Source organism: Gossypium raimondii, chromosome 3 (genome assembly GCF_025698545.1).
Source record: "Gossypium raimondii isolate GPD5lz chromosome 3, ASM2569854v1, whole genome shotgun sequence".
Classification (NCBI taxonomy): Eukaryota; Viridiplantae; Streptophyta; class Magnoliopsida; order Malvales; family Malvaceae; genus Gossypium; species Gossypium raimondii.
This window is the reverse complement of record NC_068567.1, coordinates 60,790,759-60,812,491: the sequence shown is the minus strand read 5'-3', so window position 1 is coordinate 60,812,491 and position 21,733 is coordinate 60,790,759. Positions and strand designations below refer to the sequence as shown.

The window sequence follows — 21,733 nt, the reverse complement described above, 5'->3', positions numbered from 1 at the left end:
TTAAGAAAATATTCCCTTTTTTTTAGAGGGTGTGAAAGCTCACTCAGTTGGAAGAGCTTTCCTGTCAACTGTGTAGAAAATTCGTCTAATTGGATGAGCTTTTCTGCCAACTGTGTAAAAAACTTGCTCAGTTGGACGAGCTTTCTTGCCAATTATGCAGCTGGATATGTTTTCACACATTCTCTTTCAAAATGATTTAATTTCCTAAGTTTTCAAAAAATGATTTATAAATATAAATATATATATATATATATGGCAAGTTTAAGATTCGTTTAATATTTTAGCTTAGTACCGAATTGGGGGTGAAGTCAACAATACTTAGGCTTGGGGTCCTCCTTCCTTAATGGTCCATCACTTAAAGAGTTAATCCTGCATTAATCAATGGTCACTTCATCATTAAAATAAGTAATCCTTCTATTATTCGTGCACAGCTCAAGAAACCTTAATTCCCATTATTTTAAGTCCTTCAATGGCTTCATTATTATCCTCTAAAATTCAGGGTCGAATTTCGGTTTTCATCCCTCTCTTATGTTCATATTTTGGTATTTAACCCCTTTACTGTAATATGACATAATTTAACCTCTCTATTTTTACGATGTCATTAGTTTCACCATTACTTATTTTAATTAAAATAATTATATTTTTTAAAAAGAAAAGAAAAACCCCACTAATACAAAAACTCATGTCAACATGATATGTTGGAATAAAAAAAAAAAGAAACCGAGACTATTAATAGAGTCGTGGCGAGAAAATTGTTTTAATGCGTTAGAAATGAATTATAATTTTTGACAGAGTTAAAATGTAATTTTATTATTATATTAATTTGCATAAGACACATTCTTCAAAAGAGACTGCAAGTTCGAATTTTGGGGGCAATGTTGTTAGAAAAAGCAAGCTCAAATCTTGAATTGTTGGGGATAAAGTTGAATTAAGCAACGAACAAGAACGAATAGAAAAAATTAGACATAAATATTTACTTGAAAAAACTCCTCAAAAAAGGATAAAAAAACTATGGGTAAAAGAAACTTCACTAAAGCAGCAAATAATTGAAGAGGAGTACAAGAGGAGAAACAAAAAGAAACCCAAACCCAAAAATATAAAGTTCTCCCGAAATTCCCACAAAACTCTCTTAATTGTGTTGTTGAATCACTCTCTCTAAGGTTGTTAAAAGCCCTATTTATAGGCTGAAATTCGTGGGCTAATCTGATTAAAATATCTAGAGTTATTAGAGTTCGACTGAGAAAAGATAGCAAAATTTAATTGGGAGAAGAAACCCGATTTAGTAAGGAACACGTCGCCATGTCGTGACGTCGTTTATCGGTTTGGCGAGACGTCGGCTCTTCCATGTCACGACGTCAACTTTATTTCATCCAAAATGCGAGGTACACTCCACGTGAATATTTACCATAAAATGTACATTAAAGAAAAAAACAAACAAATAAATCTTGCAATTCCACCAAACCTGAATGGCCTAAATGAAAATTTTACCATTTTAAGGGGGCCAAAGTTCTTGCTCCTTATCTACGCCCTTGACCGCTAACTAATTACGTCACAAAAGTATTAAGATCAAGTCTACTTAATAGAAGTACATAGACTAAATCTTAAATTTAAACATAATAAAAGGACCCAAACTACAATTCAGCCACAATTAACATGCACCAAAACTTAAAACCCAGCTGTGTACTTTTGAATACTGTGATTAATTGTGAACACTCAAATCTAAACAATTAGTTTGTTTATTTACAATTGGTCCTTGTACATTGTACTATGTCGGTTTAAATATCTTTTACTGAAATTTGTACCTTTTTATTAAATGTGAGATTCGGTCCAATTATTTAATTGGTGGTATATTTGTAAGTCTGATTTAAACAAATTAAATTAAATCAAAAGCACCCAAATTTAATATGCAAAAAAGGAGGGGGGTTAATTGGGAATAAATCCCTCAAAATACGATAGTAGAAAGCACCCAATCTTAGACTTTGACAAATATTGTAGGGAAATAGGGGGAATCTGTGGGTGAGTTTTGTCATCTTTTATGGCATATTCCTGCCAATGATGCTTTTGATGGGTTAGCGTCCTGGTCGGGTTCGGGTTCGAGTTCGAGTTCGAGTCTTATTTTACGTAAATTATATATATATATTATTTAAATTTTATAATATATATTTGTGTATATATTATTTATATTTATATTTATAATGATGCTTTTACATATAACTTTTAAAAAAAATGGCATATTCTTGGAAATCTTCTATTAAATTTATGATAAGATTTGAGATTAGAGGTTAGTACAATGAATGATATTTAAAAAAGAAAAAAAGTATTTTTCTTTAATTTTATTGGATGATAAATGGAATTGGTGAAGTGCTCCACTAGAAAGTTATTTTGTGGGGTGTTTGAAAATATGCTACCGTTGTACCTCTCAAGTTCACATGCTAAAACAGGGGAATAAAAAAAATTTGATTCGGAATTAAATTATATATTTTTATGATAAGTAAAATGTAATTTATGTGTTTACAAATTTTAAAGAATTAAACTAAATTTTTATGATAATAAAAATGTAAAATAAATATATAATGAGAGACTTTTAACGCTTTAATTTTTTTCCACAACAATTTCGTTATAGGTTATGATGATATCTGCTCTTTTTGATATAATGTTTAGAGCTACCAATAACTCCTCCTCAACCCATAAATAGAAGGACAATGTGCTTCAATACACTTGAAAATCGAACCTACATCCTCCTACATTGGTAATAATCTTTATGATAATCGAACTAAGGCTCAATCTACAAATAGTTCCTTGACGGAATTCTTGACGGAACATAAGTAAAAAAGGGAATCCAAATTTATTTTACCCTAAATTTAAAAACTATAAAATCTAAAAGTTTCATGCATTGTACCGAATTGAAAGGGCACAAACTTCAATGTTGAGTCATTGGATAATGTTTTTCTTTGAATGCCAAAATTCTAAGTGAAAAATAATTTGTTGCTTATCTTGTTTAATACATAAACAAATAAATAAAGGTAAATTTTCTCTATTAGTCCTTGTATGATGCATAAGCTACAAATTTAGTTTATATATTCTAATTTGGTTATTTTAATTAATAGATTTAACGGTTATTGTTTGAATGAGAATTGAATTCGAAAAAGTATAAGAATTAAAAATGTTTAAGAAGAACTTAATACACGGCTCGTGCCAAAATTTTACTTAACAGATTTAATTACTACCATTAGATATTTCGGAAAAATACAAGAATTGAAATTAACCAAAATAGAGTGTAAAGACTAAATTCATAATATTCGTATAGTATAAGGGATTGATAGCAACATTTAACCATAAATGAATGAACTCTGTTACACTCAAAGGAGGTGGAAACACGTGCTGGTTTGGCACGTGCATCGGGGCAGGCAAATATTGAGTAGGCTGTAGCGGCAAGTCATTGCCGGGTTGACGGGATACAGCAAGGAGGGTGGGCGCGTGGATCGTGGGGCGCACTGTTCCCCATCACGCGTGTGCGCCTCCGCCGCTAGACGACACCGACTTTTTCCACCTCTCTTTCCTTTTGCTCTCTTTTAGGCATCCCCTTCCAAATTTACTATTTTAAGCCCTCCATTAATATGATTAATTAAATCTACAACCAATTAACTAATCCGAATAAATTTAAGATAAAATCTACAAATTTACATAAAATAAAATTCTAACCCGAAATCTCAAAATTCTTAAATTAAAATAAATATGTGCAAAGATTTCACGTAATGATGAAATGCAAAATCTAAACACTTCATGTTTGCTATAGAGGTGATCATGGGTAAGGTCAGACCTTCACCAAATTCCAAAATAATTTTCAAGCCCGAGCTTTAAGGTTGATATCGATTCGGTCGATTCTTTTCAAATTTTGTTAACCGTTCATCATAATTCAGTTCAATTTTTTTTATTTTTAGATTTTCTTTTTGGTAGAAAAGAGACAACACTAGGCAATTACGATAACCAATTCATAAATAAACGGAGCAAAGAGTCCCATTGTATCAGCACATTTAGCCGTATGATCCGCAACCCCATTTTAAACCCTCAAAATATGTCGGACATGAACCTCTCATCTTTGTCGCAACAATTGATGTAATAGCCTTTGTTTTATGACATTCGAATATGATTTAACAAAATGTCAAAGTATTTTTCATAATTCTTTCTAAATTACACTAAATTTTCAAAAAAAAATACTTTCACTATTTTAAATATAAAATTATATATTTTTATATCATAAAAATTAAAATCAATTATAAATTAAATATCTTTTTCAAAATTTCATAAATAATTCAAACACCTCAATTCAAATCGATTTTTTATTTTTCATGCTCAACACTACTAAACTCAGCTTAACCCGTCTCCCGTAAACAACTCATTCCATTATATTTAAATCCGACTCAAAGCAAACTAAATTAATCCGATCGAATCCGACCTATGAACAACTCTCTATATGTGGTGACGTAAATAGTATATATAGAGCGGAAAAGAATATTGTAAGGGGCCCAATGTATTCAACATCGTCCATTCACTTTGGACCCACCCACTTCTATTTGATGTTATTATTCACCATTTTTATCTTATTTATTTTATGATTTTTTTTGATTGGTCAAAAAAAAGTGGGGAGACAATCTGGAGGGTGGACCCCACGTATTCCTCTGTTTATAAAAATAAACATATATCTTAGTCTTTGACCTTTGACTGCCACTACCACTGTATTAACATCAGACAATTCAAACATAATAATTAAATATCCCAATCACTTTCTTCCTTCCACTATTTGATTGAGATTAGATTCCCATTTTCCTTATCAACATTTTATTTTTTTTATCGGGTGCAAGAAGACGTGGGTTCAATGTATAATATATGCTCTTTTCGATGTAATGCTTAGAACAATCTATAACTTTTCTGTAATTCACATTCTGTTACATTGACAGCAATGTTAAATAAAAACTACCTAAACATTAACGGTAAAACAGATATTCATATTCAAAATTCATAAAAGAAAACTCATTTAATACGAAAATCGAGAATTGAATAACAATTTTTTTTAAAAAAAAAACCCAATTAAAGCAATCCAAAAATTTTCTCTGTTTGATATTTTATTACTTTTACTCTTAATGGCTTTTAAAAGCAACCTAAGAATTCCATTATGAAGCTAATTATAGCCAAAAGAAAGAAAGAAATATTTGTGGAATCTTTTAGTCATTGCCACCTTTTTTTTAAGCCACAAAAGCTCGAAAGGTGCCATTGGCTTGATTTTTATTTTATAATTTTAAAAAAATTCAATTCAGTCACATAATAAAGCAAAGATTTGACACCCCACCAGGCACCAGACTGTAAAAGCGTTGCCCTTAATTTTTGTCCTCTTTAATCCCATGGGACATACAAACCATGACAGCATGCACCACACACACAAAAAAGGAAGAAGAAGAAATTCAATGTTTTTTTTTTTTTTATGAAAAATAAAATTGAATGAACTTCAATCATAGTATATTTGGTGTTTTGAAAAAAGAAAGAAAGATGGTGCAGTATGTATGAAAACACCAAACTATAAGGATTTAATTGCAAAAGGCACTTACGTCAATGATGAAAGTCTAACTATGATTTTAGTCCCTCTACTATTTTATTAGTAAGTCTAATTACCAATTTTTTAATAAATAAATCATAAATATTTCAAAAAACCAAATAAATAAAAGATCGTATTTCTTAAAAGTACTTTTATATAATATTTTGAATTTAAATTTATTGTTTTAAATATAAAGCCTCGTTTCACCTCATAAAGATATAATTAACCATACATTAAATAGAAAATAGATAAAATTATAAATTGTAAATTAAATTAGTTTAAAATATCAAGATAATTCAGATCGATTTTAAGTTAGATTACATTTTATCTCTTTTATTCAAAAAAAAAGAGTAAAATAGTCATTGTACATCAAATTAATGAGCAAACCGATCATTCTATTAAAAATTTAATCCATTTCTACGGTTAACGTGGCTAACAGAATAACAAAAACAATTACACGTGGTGTGCCACGCGTATTAGTGGCAGAGCCAGGATGTTAATCTTGGGGGGACCAAGCTAAAATTAGACATGCTACGTAACAATCGATTCAAAAGAAACAGCATTCTAATATGACAATCGATCTAAACATAAAAATAATCGATCCAAAAGAAACAATATTTTTGAAAAATTACAAAAATCTACTTATATTTTTAGGACATAGCATGAAATTTAAAAAAATTTAAATCTTGGGGGAGCTACGTTCCACCATTTATTATCTAATATATAAAGACAAAGAACTGGATGGTACAATTACCGCAAACCAATAGTGGGTGTAATCAGAAGTTAGATTTTAGGGTGAAAAAAAGAAAAGAAAACAGAAAAAGTAGGAACCAAACAAAGTGAGCACATTTCCTTTGACCAAACCTTTTGCTTGGTTAGCCAGTTAGGTTCCAGAGACCGGACTTGTAACTGTCACACGTGTGGACCTTGTCTCTCTGTTCCAACCTGTTCTTTTTTCTTCTTTTTTTTCATATAAAGCTTTCAGAACCAAAAACCACGCATCACTCACAGAGAATTTCCAGTGTCCTTTTTTTTAAAGAAAAAAAAATTATCTGTTCTTGCTTTGGAGATGCCTGGAAGTATAGAACCTTTAGATTTGTGTAATGTTCAAGTTCCGTACTATTTCAGGTGCCCAATCTCACTCGAATTAATGCGTGACCCGGTAACTGTTAGCACCGGCCAGACCTATGACCGAACCAGTATCGAGTCATGGGCTGCTACCGGCAACACCACTTGTCCGGTCACACGAGCACCGCTCTCGGATTTCACTCTCATCCCTAACCATACACTTCGCCGGCTTATACAAGATTGGTGCGTTGCGAACCGGGCTTTTGGTATTGAACGAATTCCCACGCCTAAACAACCGGCTGAACCGGGTATGGTTAGGTCGTTGTTGAACCAGGCTTCAACGGTTTCGAATCCGTTTTCGGTTCGTCATTCTGCTTTGGTTCGACTCAAGGGGTTGGCTCGGGAGTCGGAGAAGAATCGGAACGTGATTTGTTCTCATGAGGCTAGGGAGATACTGATGAGGATTTTGTTTTCCGATGTGAGTTCCGGTTCGTCGGAGTTGAGCCAGGAGGCGCTTGCGGTTTTGGTGATGTTTCAACTCACTGAGTCTGAGTGCACGGGGATCGGTTCAGATTCGAACAGAGTGGTGTATTTGTCGGAACTCTTGTTCCATTCCTCGATCGAAGTACGAGTTAACTCAGCTTCACTCATCGAAACCGTTCTCGCCGGAATGAGATCATCAGATCTCCGAGCTGAGATTTGCAATGTGGATGAAATCTTCGCCGGCGTTACCGATATATTGAAAAACCTAAGTTCGTATCCACGCGCGTTGAGGATCGGCGTTCGAGCTCTTTTCGCCTTGTGCTTACTGAAACAAACTAGGCACAAAGCCGTACAAGCCGGAGCGGCCGAAACGTTGATTGACCGGTTAACTGATCTAGACAAGTGTGATGCCGAACGAGCCCTAGCAACGATAGAACTCTTATGCCGGATCCCCTCGGGTTGCTCCGCCTTCGCCTCACACGCGCTCACTGTCCCGCTTTTGGTAAAGACGATACTGAGGATCTCCGACAGGGCCACGGAATACGCCGCTGGCGCGCTGATGGCACTCTGTTCGGAATCGGAACAGAGTCAAAAGGACGCGGTGAGCGCGGGCGTTCTGACTCAGCTGCTGCTGCTGGTTCAAAGCGATTGTACGGACAGGGCTAAGAGGAAAGCTCAAATGCTGCTTAAATTGCTTCGGGATTCGTGGCCTGAAGATTCCATCGGAAATTCGGATGATTTCGCTTGCAGTGAAATCGTACCCTTTTGAAAACGATAAGTGCTTCACCCAGATTCTCCATTAAAAAGACGACCAATATTTTTAAATTTTTATTATTTTTGCTTAAATCAAAAACCTACAAATTTAAAACCATAATTTCTGGGTTTTTTTAGTGTTTAGATCAAAGTACATAGAGGAAGACTGTAATTTTCATGTATCTAATTTTTTGTACCTAAGAATTTTTGTTAAAAGCAAATCAATATGAACAACTTACCTCTCTTCTTCTTCCTATCAACCATTATCGCTCCAATTTCAATTAATTAATTAAAATATAAAAATATTTTAAAATTTTATAAAATTTAATGTAATCTTTTTATTTTAAAAAATTAATTTGATTTGACTTCCAATGTTATTATGATGGATGTGAGTGAACACATGTTTCATAGCTGTTAAGCAGTCCTTTCTTGGAATTTAGAGAATAATTAAGAAAGATTATAAGATAATGATTTTAAGAAAACTTTTAAATATTTTATAATTTTTAAAAATTAAATAACTAAAATATAAATTTAATAATGATTAAACATAACCAAATCAATTGCACCAAAACCAAAATATAATGAAGCGAATCTAATAATTAATCTTTTGTATTTTATGTATCCATAAAGATAAAACGGATAAATATTAACCACGAATTTTAAAATTGCTTCATATTCGGAACGAGAATCGAACTAGGTTTTTAACAATAATATCAAGAACTTGTGAACAAAATCTGCATATGTTTTTTGTTTTAAGGTTGAGTTGTTATAATTATTTTGGCTTGTATAAAGAAACACCACAAATTGGAAACACAGTACAGAATCCAGTTTCTGGTTATAGAAAGCTGATGCTTAATTTTTTTTTTAAAAATATCACATTAAAACACTGAAATTTTGTCCCCTGGAATCCAGACCAGACCAGCCTCCTCTTCATCTTTCTTTTTCATTGCCCCTCAGGCCCTAATTTTTAGTCTGAAATCTGACAGTGAAAAATTAGGTTTCCTTTTTTATTACTATTTGTTGCTTTGTTTTGGTGGGGTTAAAGCTTTGAGACTGGGTTTTTGTTTTTTTGACAGTGGCTAAAAGATGGCTAAGGTTATAGCATTTTCAATGGTTTCTCGCGTGCATGCTTTTAGGTCCACATAAGAATCACGTGCAGTGAATCATGGGGGGGGGGGGGAAATGTGGTACTAGGGATAGGGGTGTGTGGGGTTTTAAATTTGGATTAAATCACTTTTTAGGGTCTAAATTCGACAATTGTTTTTATAATGAGGTTTAAAATCTTTTTGATATAAGTTAGTCACTTATATTTTCTTGAAAAGCTCCGAAGCTTAGGTACAATTGTCAGGTTTAGGCTCCAATATGGTAAAAATTATTAAATTTAGATAAAAAAGTTTAAGCCTCAATTTGGAAATAATTACTTAATTCAGGATCTAATATGGGAACGATTATCAAGTTCAAGGACTAATTTTGACAAAAAAAAATCTAGACCGTAATACGAAAATAGTTACCAAATTTAAACCCTGCAATAGTGATTCAAACATGTGCGGAGGAGATGATGGATGGGTCACATGTTGGTGGGAGTTTATATAAAAACACGATGGTATCACATGGATTGGCTCATGTTTTTTGAGTAGCTATTGTAGAGGTTGACGTCTCCTTGTAATTCAAACTCGAAAATTTCATTTCATTTGTGAAATTTAAATTTGAAATTCACTTTTGAATTTTAAAGAAAAAGTAAACTTTAAAAAAAAATTTCAAACTGAAATGATCGGAACTCTGAAATGATCTTAAAACACAATAATTTTATCTAAAACATTGTGACGCAAAACTTGAATGATCCAAACTAAAAATAATACAGACCCTGAATGACTCAAACTCGAAATTGATGTAAATCGGGTTGGTTTAGCCATCGGTCTCATACAGGTTATAGATATAATTTCTATTTTAATATAGAATTTAATCTTTCTATTTTTATAATGTTATAAATAAGTTTAAATTTGATATAATGTTAAAATATATTGCACTCTTAACGAGAAAACTTGAGTTTGAACCCTAAAGACGACATTATTAGAAGGACCACTATAGAAGCTTGTTTAAACATGTCTTCGTGCCTGTTTATTTCACCCAACATATACAACTGTTAGTATCAAAATCCAACCCTATTTATAAGCCAGCAATACCATAAAAAAAGGGGTTAATTGCACTAATGTCATCAAATTACGATATAGATTTTTAATTTGATCTCAAGTTTTGAAATATTTTGATTGAGTCATTAAATCATTGGTATTGTAGCAATCAAATTAGTCCATCCTCTTAGTCATTAGCTTGTTTGTTAAATGTCGAATCAAATATGATGCGGATCATATTCAAAAAACGTACGCAGGGGAAAGGCTTGCCCCTTAAATGGAAAATTATGCTTTTATTCTCTGAAAATTTATAAAAATTTAAGTAAATAAATAGTAAAATTATAGTTTGTCCCCAGATGATAAATTTTGATTTAGTCCTAAAAACTATAAAGATATATATGTGTCAATACAATGGTGAAATTGCATTTTAGCTCACATAAAAATATATAATTTAATCTCTCCCCCCAATTTTTTTTTAGCTTCATCCCTACATATACGTGGATGAAATTATAAACACGTGTGTACCTATTTTATGGACAACTTGGATCTCGACTTATTAAAACATAGAAGATAAATAATCCTCTAAAATTTTGTTGACATTATCTTTCTTTTTTTTAACATTTCAGATCCAAGTTGTCTATGCGGTTTACAATTTCATCCACGTATTTTAAATATGCTTCATGTTATATTCCAACTATATATAACTCTTAAATTGATGGCCATGCTAATCGGTGTAATACTAATGTTATTTTGAAGGCATTAGGGCAATTAATCCTAATTTTGAAATCTTTAAATGATATGAATAAGAAGCTAAGAAAATTATCAAGTAAAAACATGGAAAACTTACACGGCCTTGAATCATAAACATGAACAGACACCACCTCCATTTTATGCTTCTCCAAGATATAGCAAATAGTGGCCAAAAGGCCTGGTTTTTTGGGTGAACACACGCTTATTTGTGCTAAAAGCTCGATAAATATTCGATTCAACGATGGGTAGAATGAAAAACACTAATCGTTTGTCATGATTAATATATTAATATCCTCACTCATACTTGTTGAGACCCCCAAAATTTTTAAATTTCAGAATTAGTTTAGGTCTGTAAATAATTGAACCCTCTAAATCTAAAATATCATTCACAGTTATATAAATATAAATATAAATAAAATACCTTGGGAGCAAAGCATGAAGATTAGAGAACATGTTCCTCATCTTCTTCCTTCGTTCTCTTTCTGTCCATATATGCATGTCATGTTCATCATCTGATTCACTCCCTTTCGCCAAGACCAGGTGAATTATTGTTGTTGTCTGAAATGGATTAAGGCCGTGACTGGTGGTTTTTTTTCCCACAACAAGAAGCTTTCATGGCGGCCTTCTTCAGACATGATGATAGCTAAGTAGGTTGAAAGAGAGAGGGGAATTAAGGGAAGACGTGATGATGATGATGAAGGTAAAGAGAGGAGGCGTTTAAAAGGTGGCAAACAAAGGACGAATACACTGTTTTGATGAGTCCAAAATACAATCATAAGGCAATGCCGTTACTATATATGAATCAAAACAAAACGTATATATATACACATACAGATTATTATCACCAACTTGGATTTAATGGTAAAACAGTTCATATTTTTCAAACTTTTTTAGCCTTGTTTTTTTTAGGGATAATATATAACTTTGTGTGGATTGAGTGTTAGCTCGATTGACGTACTGGTATTGTTGCTAGTGCAGGAGAACGTGGGTTCAAATGCGTTGAAGTGCATTATCCTCCTATTTAAGGGTTGGGGAGGGGCTATGGCTAATTCTAAGCATTCTATTAAATATATATAACTTTGTCCCTGAATTTGTCTATTTGTACCTAGTTGGTCGCTAAACTTGTATCCTGTCAACACTTTCTCTGTATAAATAAATATATCAATTTTTCCGTATAATTCTTTTTTCAATACAATATTAGGCTTGGGAATGGAGGTAACATGATTTGAACCCATGCCCATAGTCCCTTCCCAACTCGTAAACATGAGGATATTGCGCTTTAACGCACTCGAACCCACATCCTCTTGTATTGGCAACAATATCCATGCCAATCAAGCTAAGACTCAATCGGCAAGCTTCTGTTGATATTTGAAAGGATTTGGACCAAGGTTTTCAGAATTAAGTTGGTGGTTGATCAGTCAGATTATCAATTTTTGATTTGATTAAATAAATTATTAATATATATTAAAAATAAAAAATCCAGTTCAGTCGATTCACGAATTAGTCGTTCTGATCCCTTATTTTAAATCGGTGTCTTGATTGGTTCCTGATCCAACTAGCCAGTATAATCCAATTTTAAAAACAGGGTTTGGAAAAAGAATTAAATTTAAAAAATGAATTTAGATAAAGAAAATTAGGGTTGTTTTAAACAGAGACCAGGTTTGGGCTCCAACAACTTAGCTCAATTCATTTTCTGATTTTTTAATATAAATTTTATTTCTATAAATTATGTAAATCATATCATATAAAAATAAAATTTATAATGATTTGTAAATATTAAAAAATCTTTAAGTTGGTTGCGTTTAATATTTTAATAAATAAAAACATATAGAATAATTAAATATTAAATTAAAATATTTTTATTTAAAAAATAAAAATTAATATGAACATGGTTTAAATTAGTTAATTATAGAGACTCATATTTCAAATCAAATCAGATTTGTACAAATATAAAGTATACTAATATCATCTGTAATCTTACCTCGAACCTGATCCGACCTATCCAAAAAATTCTAAAAAAATATAGAGTTGCCAATGCAATTACTTGATGGGTAATGAAAAATGAAATTGGGGGAAATCAATTTTGGGTTTGGGTTGGAAGGCAATAATCTCATTATAGGTTTTAATCATAATCCATAAATAGGAGGATAATGCACTTCAGCGCATTCGAACCCACGTCCTCTTGCATTGACAACAATGTTCATGCCAATCGAGTTAATACTTAAACGGTTATATTTTTTTATTTATGTATAATTAAAAATTTTATGTAAAATGTAGAATTAAATTTTTATTTTTGTTTATGTTGTAAATAGTGTGGAAAGGCATGTTATCTTATTGTAATTTTGACAACCATGTTTGCTATCATGCTTAAATGTGAACTAAAAGCTTAAAATTATAGCTCAAAGTTATTGAAAATCAAAATTTACCACAATTGATTAATTATGAGTTAAATTTTAAATTAAATGTTGTAATTGAATATTTAAATTTACATATCGTTTTAATTAAATTTCTTTTTGTTTGTTTTGACGTAAAATGTTAATTTGAATTTAACAGTTTAAATATATGTATCGATTCATACGTGTTTAAGAAAGGAATCATGTCATTAGGGGCAAAGTTAGGAATTTTTTATAAGGGGTCGAAATTAAATTGTAATTTACAATAATAAATATGCAATTTCACCATTTTAAGGCCTATATCTTTATAATTTTTAAAGGATTAAATCAAAATTTTATTATTTTTAGGGGTAAAATGCAATTTTATTTGTACTAATTTAAAATTTTAAAATATCTAAATGGAAATTTTTTTTTCATTCTAGGAGAGGCCGAGAACCCTACCAACCCTCCAATTACGCCCTTGCATACCATATCTAAATTAGCATTTAACACTAAAACCAACAATTAAACCTTTTGAATGATATTTTAGACTTTTTAAAACATATTCACAATTTAAAATTTGAGGAATCAGTTTATCTAATTTAATTTATTAAAAGTCTTCATGTTTTTGAAAATTAAGAAATCAATTTAATTAGATAATACATCTAAATATTTTTGTTAAATTATTGACCTAAAGAACAATAGTTTAATAATTTACACCTAAAAAATTAACCAAAATAAATCATGCTAAAATCTCTTTAACCCAATAAGTCTTTTCTTTTTCTTTTTTTTTTGAAAATTTGTTTTCCGGGATAATTAATTAAATGAGTGAAGATATTTTTTAAATTGAGAAATATGTTATAAGAAAAAGTATAATTGATTTTATTGTCAATTAGGCTTAATTCATTCATGTAATTCAAAAGGATTGGTAGGACTTGTCCTTAAAAATTATAAATATATAAACTATTAAATAATAAATTTATATTTTTACTATTATAAAAATATATAATATAATTTTGACCTCAAAAATTTCTAGCTAACCCTGTAAGATTATAAAACTTATATTTAAGAATATTCATTATTGAGTCATTGTCCTACTATTTTTGACCCATGCAGCCAGCCCTAATGGTGTGCTATGAATAGGGTCCCAATCCCAAATCCCATTTTATAATGCAAAATTTTTTTGAAAGATTTCCACACACAAAGCTTACCACCATTCAAAGGCAATAAGCAATTTTTTTGAAAGATTCATAGCAATGGCAACCAATACACAAGAGCAACAATCTCAAGCTGGTAGGCACCAAGAAGTTGGACACAAAAGCCTTTTACAAACTGATGATCTTTACCAAGTAAATCAATGCCATCCTTTCAAGATTTAAACTTGTTTGATTGTGTTGAAAGTTTTTGAAAGAAATGCATTTTTGATCATTTTCTGACATGGGTTTTTGATTTTGTGCAGTATATACTTGAAACTAGTGTGTATCCTAGGGAGCCCGAACCCATGAAAGAGCTCAGAGAGTTGACTGCCAAGCACCCATGGTTGGTTTTTATTTCTTCATTTAGATTCTCCAACTAATTGTCATTTATGGTTTGGGATTTTTAATTTGATTTTGAAGGTGAAATGTAAAATAGGAACTTGATGACAACATAACTTGTTGCTTAAGTTGATCAATGCCAAGAACACCATGGAAATTGGTGTTTACACTGGCTATTCTCTTTTAGCCACTGCCCTTGCTCTCCCTCATGATGGAAAGGTACAAATGATAGTCCTTTGAACCTAGAAAAAAAATTTCACATTCATCTATACACTTGATAATTATTTTCAATTTTAATATTTGTAATGATGTGACATTTTAATATTATAATATCAGAATGATATGTCATTATAAAGATAAAAACGGAGACAATTTGTTGAATTCATGGATCAATCTAGATCATAAAAAAATTTTAGAGACTAAGTAAGAAAAATTATCCTACTCTTATGTCTATACTTTTTGGTCCACTTTGGTACTATCAAAATTAGATAACACTTTGAGATTATGTCAGATTATCAAATTTTTATATTTGTCAAGCTCAGCGATCAAAATGGACTCAATTGTCAAATTCAAATACCAAATAACCAAAAAAAAAAAAGGAAAATTAATTAGGGTTTTCAATGCTTTTTGCAGATCTTGGCCATGGATATTAATAGAGAAAACTATGAGTTGGGTCTACCTGTTATCCAAAAAGCTGGTGTTGCACACAAAATCGAGTTCAAAGAAAGCCCTGCAATGCCGGTTCTTGATGAACTACTCCAAGATGTAAATTTTTTTGTTCAACAACCCCATCAATTTGGTTCTTCAGATTTTGTTTAATAGAGTGAGTTTATATTAATGATTTCTGTGATTGAAAATTCCAAAAATTTGCAGGAAAAGAATCATGGGTCGTATGATTTTATCTTTGTGGATGCTGATAAAGACAATTACTTGAACTACCACAGGAGGTTGATCGAACTGGTCAAAGTGGACAAGAGGTCGATCGAACTGGCCAAAGTGGGTGGCTTGATCGGCTACGACAACACGCTGTGGAATGGGTCGGTGGTGGCGCCGGCGGATGCTCCGCTCCGGAAGTTCGTCAGGTATTATAGAGATTTTGTTATGGAACTCAACAAGGCTCTTGCTGTTGACCCCAGGATTGAGATCTGTATGCTTCCTGTCGGCGATGGAATCACCCTCTGCCGTCGGCTCAAATGAACCGCCGCTGTCTCCAACGAAGTTTGATCACGACGTTAGTGTCTTTTCTGCATACTGTATTGATAATATTCAATGTGATCCCACCTGGCCACCCACCACCACCCTATGTATTGGCTGATTGGAGGATGCCATATTTTTATATGTTAATTTGGTATTTTTGAACATTCCAAATTATAATCAATTCAATGGAAATTTTAAGATATATATGTATTTATTTAATGTATTTATACTAAATCTGAAAAGTGAGAAAATTTAGATAAAAATATAAATTTAAAAAATAAATTTTGATAAAAAATAATACCCATTTAAAAAATAAGTTCAGTCTTCAGTAAGGTCTTTTTGTCCACCAGCCTAAAATTTGCAAAAAAGAAAAAAAATTTGTTATTTTGCTATCGTTTTCTCACTGTTTACTGTCATCTTACTATTATGTTGCTACTATTTTATTGTTATTGTTTGGATTTTGTATAATCCTTGTTTTATTATTAATTTTGCTACTATTTTAGAGATATTTGTTTGTTAAGTTACACCTATCTTAGTGTTATTTAAGTATAAACATTTCTTTTAACTTATTTTTAATTTGTTGGGAAACATTTATTTTAATATTTTTAGTGTTTTGATGTATTATTTATATATAAAAAAATAAAATAAAATAAATTTTAAATACGAGTCGAGTCTAGGTTTAGCATCTACAATTCAAATCAGACTTGAGCAAAAATTTTAACCCATTTTTCAGGTCAAATCGAAACCATAAAACGAACCTAAAATTTTATTAAAATCCGACCCGACTCAACTCATGAACAGATTTAATTTATTCCATTCATGTACCAAAAACAAAAGAATAAAACAAGCATATTTACACTATAATGAGTGGTATCTTATGGTAGTAAGATATAAACACTCAATCGAGTTTTAAGAATTTCCCAACACTTAAAATCAAACAAAATTTCATAAATGTTAGTATGCCACAATCAAAAGCACCAAATGAATGACAAAACAACACCATCAATTCCCATCGTTACACAAATACCATATAAATGGATAAATTATACTTAAGGTTATTAAATTATTTATAAATTTACATTTTAATCATTCTACTTTAAAAATCTACAAATTAATCAGTGAATTATTTGAATATTTTCATTTAAGTCATTGGACCATGAAATCTTTTTTTAAAGTCCAACAAGCTTCGAACAATAATTTGTTAATCAGTATTATGAAATAATACCAATCAGCGAGTAAATATATCTCATAGCCAAGCTGATCTAATAATCGATATGGAAGATCAAAGAAGAAAGTTCTTTAAATTTTGGTTCATAAATTCGTAACGTTCAAAATTATTTTATAAAAAAAAAACTAAATTATAGAAGAGGAAGGGAAACTTACCCTTTTAATTGGTGTCAGATGTGAGAACAAAGAATGCTATACATTTACGATTTTAACTAACTTAAACAAAAAATTTTAGATAGTTTAGTGGATATATTTTGTAATATTTTAAAGTTAACGACTAAAACGTAAATATATTAACGGTTGAATGAGCTTTCAAGTTTCCCGGCAGGAAAAACTTGTCATCATGCATCAATTAGGGGCCGGTTATCATTCCGTTCACGTTAAAAATGCAACATCAATGTTGAAAGAGAGCTTTGTTTGTAGTACAAATAACCGATACAAAGCAAACGGCGAGAAAGTACAGTTTCCGGTCAGTGTCATTTTGAATAATTCAAATACCCCTTTTTTTTATACTGTAATGACTTCTCGGGGAACTTTTTCCGACGAACCGTTGAGCCCTGCCGGTCGACTTTTTATTGATCCAAAAACTGACGTGGTCATCCATTGCATAGCCATTAGCAAAAACCCCATCGACTTAGACGTAGCAAAGACGGCTCTAAAGTCATCGGTGCTGGTCCAACACCCTAGATTTTGTAGCCTGTTGGTTCGTGACGAAAACGGGTTCGAGCATTGGCGAAGAACCGAGCTCGACATCGACCGGCATTTCATCGTCATCAACAACCGGCTCAATAAACCGGGTAAGTTCGTCGGAGAACACGAAACCCAAGGTTTTGACGATGATGAGGGTGATGGTGATGGTGATGGTGAAGTGGCGGTGAATCAGTACGTAGCGGATCTATCGGTGAGCAGTCCGTTGAGTATGGACAAGCCTTTGTGGGAACTACACCTCTTAAAGGCGCACAAGTGTGTCGTTTTCAGGATTCATCATGCTTTAGGGGATGGGTTTTCGTTGATGTCCATGTTGATGGCCGGAAGCGGGAAGGTAGATGTTCCCGCGGTGGTTCCCGCGGCGGTTCCTCCCATTAAGACTGAGGGAATTAAGAGCGGGAAAAGAAGGGATTGGTTCTGGTTGTTAAGTCTTCTCTGGGGGGTTTTTAAGATGGTCCGTTACACTTTGGTGTTTGTGTTGGAGTTTGTGGTGAGGAGCTTGTTTGTGTGCGACATGAAAACAGTGATATCAGGCGGCAACGGCGTCGAACTCTGGCCGAGGAAATTGGCCACCGCTAAATTCTTGCTTGAAGACATGAAGGAGGTTAAAAGGGCTATCCCAAATACAGTAAGTAACTAGAATATGAATATCTGTTCCATAGCTATCGGTACAGGTAACGCCACGAGTTCCCTAGTCATCCGGTTTTGATTACACAGATTATATATTTTTAAAAATTTTAATTCGAACTTTTTACTGACCTAACGCAAATTTGCAGACCATTAATGATGTTATGCTTGCAATGGTGTCATCTGGGCTATCAAGATACTTAGAACACCGAACACCAAACGGTAATCTTACTTCATAAACATTTATCAAACCAGGCACTAATTTAGAACTAATTTTCAACCCAAAAAAAAAAAAACCAGAACTGATTTGATTCCAATTTTTGTTGTTAGCCTTGCATGAGGGCCTTCGTTTGACTGGGGTGGCCATGGTTAATGTAAGAGCAAATCCAAGGTTGCAGGTTAGTTTCAGCTTTCCAGATTTCAACGATAGGACCAAGCTCAAGCTATTAATCGAACTTATACTCAGTAATACTTGAATGAAATTTTAATACATTTTTTATTATGCAATAAACATTTTTAGAAGTTAACTATGAAAAGGTCCAATGAACAAAACTTAAATCAAGCTCAAGTTCGAGCATAAATCAATACACAAACTTTAATCTAGCTTGAGTAACTCGATAGCTTGAGCTTAAAATTTGATGTTTGAATCAAACTCAAGTTCAGCCCGGCTCAAATAATAGATAAAACACTATTGATGTTAGCAATTGGCGCTTTGAGACCTTAAAATGGGTTGCGGAAGGTGAACTACTGATTTTCACTTTGTCAGGAACTATCAGAAGTAATGGAAAAGAATTCAAAAGCAAGATGGGGAAACAAATTTGGTGCAATTTTGATACCAGTTTTCCATCACAAAGGTGGCAATAACCCTTTACAGTATTTGAAGAGAGCAAAGGTGATGAATGATAAGAAGAAACACTCCATGGAGGCCTATTTCACATACAAAATCAGGGATCTTGTAATGACCCTGCTAGGACCAAAGGTTCAGCAAAAGAAACAAGCAGATAATGAAAATATCATACAACAGTTGATTTGGAGATACTAGATACCCTAATGACTGCATTGTTATCTTTGGTTTTTGCAGTATGTTTGTTTGCTTTATTACAAACTCCTTTGCAATACAACCTTCACTATCTCAAACTTCGTTGGCCCTCTAGAGCATATCACACTTGCAGGCCACCCGGTTTCTAACATTAAGTTCAATACATCTAGCCTACCACAGGTAGGTATATCTAATACTCATGTTCAATACGTATATCTACACAAGCACATGACACTTTATATGCACGACACTCACAAGTTTTAATGTTGTTTAATACAGGCAATCTCAATGCACATGTTGAGTTATGCTGGTAGAGTTGAAATGCAACTTCTAGTAGCTAAAGATATCATCCCTGACCCAGAGTTTCTAGCTAAGTGCTTTCAAGATGCCTTACTTGAAATGAAAACGGCAGCAATTGCAACCAATAAAGCATAGAAAAACCTCAAATCAAACAGCACGAGAAAAACAATCACATTTACGATTTATCACATGAATCTGTGGAATCCCTTTTACCTTCTGTTTTTATTGTTCTTTAAGCTCTTAAGACCATCCATATTTTTTAGTCTGACTCCAAGTCCTAGGACTTTTGAGTTCCGACTACTACATCAGTATCGGGACCCATTGACTTCATCAAATGTTAATTTATTTGGTGGCTTTAGGAGGATTATTCTAAAAGTAATTTGATGATGAAATTATCAACTTCAGCCCCTAAAATGCAACTTGCTCTAAAGCTAAAGCTTCAGGTTTATAGCGCATGACTCAACCCCATTCATACACATCTATTTAAGGCCATCTCCTTCAACAAAGTACCTTTTCTATACTCAGGGAGGTCTTTAAAGTTTCTTATCATATTATGGTCATAGCAGAAGACATATCACAAAACTAAAGGAATATCTAAACCTTAAATTTGAACTAATCATCAAAATAAAACTATAGGTATATAGCAAGATGAAGAAATCTATTTGTCTACCAAGACTCAGAAGCAAAGACAAACATTTACATACCAAATTGTATATATAAGCTAACATAGGGTCTACAATACATCTCAAAGCTATTAGCATTGAGCCCCAAAAAATCATTGAATGGCAGCCAGATAATAAAACTTGAAAAAACACGATTAAATATAAAAAGGCAATAACAGTCTTAAGCATTTATCTATAAATTTAAGCAACCAAAACAAACATCCAAAAATTCAGAAACTCAGTCACAGCTAATTTAAATCCATATAATAAAACCTTAATTCAAAACAAGCATAACCATATCATTTCACTAAGAACAACATCAAAACGAACCATGACAGTTCTTCAACGGTAACTCTTCTGGAACCTTGCCCTGGCACCTCTTCCACCAAACTTCTTAGGCTCGCACCTCCTGGGATCAGCGACCAGCAAAGTCCTATCGTACCCGACCAAAATATCCTTAATCTCCTTCTTGCTCTGCTCATCAACGTACTTCTGGTAAAAAGCGACAAGGGCTTTAGCGATGCTTTGACGGATAGCGTAGATCTGAGAAGTGTGACCTCCACCTTTGACTCGGATCCTCATGTCAACGCCGGCAAAACGCTGACGGCCGAGGAGAAGGATTGGCTCGACGGCCTTGAAACGGAGGATCTCGGGCTCGACAAGCTCAATGGGACAACCATTGATCTTGATCAAACCACGGCCTCTCTTGCAGTGTGTTACGGCTACCGCCGTCTTCTTCCGGCCAAAGCATTGAACCGACTCGATTGCTTTCTCCGCCATATTTGGTTTCGTTTATGGTTTTCGAAGAATCAATCGACTCTTACCTTAAAGCAAAAACCCTAGCACTGCAAAAATGCGCGGCGTTAAGAGGATTATATATAAAAAGGCTGCGTTAGGACATTAGGGTTTTTGAAAGCGTTAAACGGTGCGTTTTGGATCATTTTGGGCTTTTAATTAAACCAGCGTAGTATGAGTCCATTAGGAATACCAACTAAACTTCGGGTTATTTGTTAGAATTCTAAAGGGGTTGGAATAAGGGTTTCAATCACTTTACTCATGAACCGGTGCGAATCGATTGAAATGATAGTTAAATTGGGTTAAAAAAATAAATTTTTTAATTTATTCAGTTGAATCGAACAACAATCACCGATCTGATTCTGAAAATCTTGAACCAACATTTGCAATATTGACAAAAATTAAAGCTTAAATCATGATATAATAAATTAAAATCATTACGAAGTAAATACACAAAATGTCAAATTTTACTTTAAATGAATATGAACGTGCTCATAC

The 21,733-nt window shown here is 32.7% G+C and overlaps 4 protein-coding genes across 4 annotated transcripts; 3 read left to right on the top strand and 1 right to left on the bottom strand.

Moving 5' to 3' along the window:
• The first annotated feature begins 6,449 nt into the window (after window positions 1–6,449).
• LOC105795242 (U-box domain-containing protein 26) lies at window positions 6,450–8,154 on the top strand. The gene has a single exon (XM_012624769.2). The coding sequence runs from the start codon at window positions 6,660–6,662 to the stop codon at window positions 7,908–7,910; it is 1,251 nt and encodes a 416-aa protein (XP_012480223.1). The 5' UTR covers window positions 6,450–6,659; the 3' UTR covers window positions 7,911–8,154.
• Window positions 8,155–14,794: 6,640 nt separating this feature from the next.
• On the top strand, window positions 14,795–16,079 carry LOC105795241 (caffeoyl-CoA O-methyltransferase 2-like; the record flags this gene model as incomplete). Its single annotated transcript, XM_052628968.1, has 3 exons — window positions 14,795–14,899; window positions 15,314–15,445; window positions 15,554–16,079. Coding segments are annotated over 3 exons (561 nt in total), but the record flags the coding sequence as incomplete, so codon positions are not given.
• A 1,327-nt stretch (window positions 16,080–17,406) lies between these two features.
• LOC105795238 (wax ester synthase/diacylglycerol acyltransferase 11) lies at window positions 17,407–20,387 on the top strand. Its single transcript, XM_012624766.2, has 6 exons — window positions 17,407–18,440; window positions 18,589–18,661; window positions 18,770–18,837; window positions 19,206–19,418; window positions 19,521–19,658; window positions 19,758–20,387. Exons 1-6 carry the CDS (start codon window positions 17,409–17,411, stop codon window positions 19,911–19,913), a joined length of 1,680 nt encoding a protein of 559 aa, XP_012480220.2. The 5' UTR covers window positions 17,407–17,408; the 3' UTR covers window positions 19,914–20,387.
• Window positions 20,388–20,602: 215 nt separating this feature from the next.
• LOC105795240 (40S ribosomal protein S16) lies at window positions 20,603–21,306 on the bottom strand. The gene has a single exon (XM_012624768.2). It carries the CDS (start codon window positions 21,218–21,220, stop codon window positions 20,783–20,785), a length of 438 nt encoding a protein of 145 aa, XP_012480222.1. The 5' UTR covers window positions 21,221–21,306; the 3' UTR covers window positions 20,603–20,782.
• Between the last annotated feature and the right edge of the window lie 427 nt (window positions 21,307–21,733).